The 1,805-nt window shown below is 33.0% G+C and overlaps 1 protein-coding gene across 1 annotated transcript; it reads right to left on the reverse strand.

The window, feature by feature from the left end:
* Positions 1-677: 677 nt before the first annotated feature.
* LOC139847419 (NDR1/HIN1-like protein 13) lies at positions 678-1,457 on the reverse strand. Its single transcript, XM_071837091.1, has one exon. It carries the CDS (start codon positions 1,455-1,457, stop codon positions 678-680), a length of 780 nt encoding a protein of 259 aa, XP_071693192.1.
* Positions 1,458-1,805: the final 348 nt, after the last annotated feature.

The raw sequence follows: 1,805 nt of genomic DNA on the forward strand, positions 1-1,805 counted from the left end.
ATCATTCCGCCTAGTTTTCCCAAACACCGAAAAAGTGTTTATTTGATTATTGCATTATCAAACGCCATAATTAAATCAAACAATATTAATATATAACATTGTTAAAAATGATTATCTGATTTTGATTTTCAAAAACGCATAATTAATTTACAGAACGAAAATTCAAACACCCTTAATTAAATAACTTGCATTCTGTTTTTTTTTTATCTAATTATGGAGAAATCCAAAAAGGCAAAGAGTATATGTTTATTTAGTTATTATCTAATACAATTGATAAATTTTAATACTTGTTTAACAAATGTGTCGTGTAAGTTCAAAATTATGAGATTTTTCTTTAAAAGGTTAATTTGAGATTTAATATTATCTGTAGACTAAACTATTAAGAATGAGTATAGTGAAAGAGGCTTGATGAATCAAACAATCACTAGCAGCATCCTAAAATATACAAAAAATATAATACGCGTACAACGGTACACATGTGTATACATCGATCCTAATCAGGACATAAGAAGAATTGTTGATCATATCATGTAGCATATTTTGTTGATTTTAATCTAAAATGTAAAACATGAGATTTAAGCTTGCATACACTACGTATTGAGTCAAAAATAAAAAAAAACAAACACTAATCCACCACATGGTATTACACATATGTTTGGTTGGATACATAGATTAAGCTAACTAATGGAATAATCACAATCTTGAGACAAAATTTTTGTGTGTTTAGACAACCTTTTGACCTTAAGGTTACACACCATTGACAACTTTTTGCTCTTAACAGTAAACAACCCAACTTTAAACCTCAATGGAACACTATATCCTAATGACAATTTAATAGGAGCATTAGAAGTACCATTTATGCTATTGCCTATCATTTTTGGTAATGTCTTTCCCGAACCACTTACGAGCTTTAACTTCATGATTTCTAGACTATCAGTATCTTGTTCGAACGATGGAAACTTGCCTTTCGCTACATGTCTATCTCTAAATGATAATACAGTGTTACCGCCTTTTTCAAAAATTACAACCGAATGCCCATTTGTGTTTTTAGATCTCAATGTGAAGTTGAATTCATGTTGTTTCTGTTTGCCCTTGCCTTGTGTAGTGACATTTACGTGTCTAATTCGAAAATGTGGGTCCTCTTTATCAACAATGGTTAAAGTAATCCCAATTATGAGAATAATAAGTAGAGTCAGAATGAGAAGGTTCAACATTATACAATTTGCTGTGCACCTTGATTTTTTTCCGGGGACAGCAATTCGTCGTGCCTCAGCAAATATGGCGTTTTCAGGAGGTGGGACGCGATAGATTTGGTCTTTTGGGACTTGGATAACGTAGGTCCCATCGTTCGAGTCTAGGAGATCATGTTCTTCTTCATCATCGGAATTAAGGTTAACGTGGTGGTTGGAATAGACATCATCATCGTCGTCGGTGGATGAATACTCCCGCCCCTCCATGGTTGATCGAGGAGCGGAGTAAAAAGATCGCAAGGAGACAATGGAGGTGGTGGTGATGGTGGTGGTGGATGGAAATTATGTTATGCATTGATCATGAAAGTTAGGAGCTTTGCTTTTGCATTTGATAGGTCAACCACGAAATGAGGGATTTGTGTTGATGAAGGTATGTTAATTGTAAGTCAATCATTACTTTCCTTAATTAGAAAAGGGTTTAGTTTCTATAATAATTTCAATCCATTAAATACTTATCAACAAGGTTTATGATTAAAATAAAAAAATAAAAAAATAAAAAAAAAGCATCAGAAGTTTCTATGTTGGTGACTGGGAGGATGGGATCCTTATTGCTCA

This window comes from Rutidosis leptorrhynchoides, chromosome 5, assembly GCF_046630445.1.
Source record: "Rutidosis leptorrhynchoides isolate AG116_Rl617_1_P2 chromosome 5, CSIRO_AGI_Rlap_v1, whole genome shotgun sequence".
In the NCBI taxonomy this organism is placed as follows: Eukaryota; Viridiplantae; Streptophyta; class Magnoliopsida; order Asterales; family Asteraceae; genus Rutidosis; species Rutidosis leptorrhynchoides.

Coding starts and splice junctions, on each gene's coding strand:
- LOC139847419 (XM_071837091.1), bottom strand. CDS start 1,457: ATGGAGGGGCGGGAGTATTCATCCACCGACGACGATGATGATGTCTAT.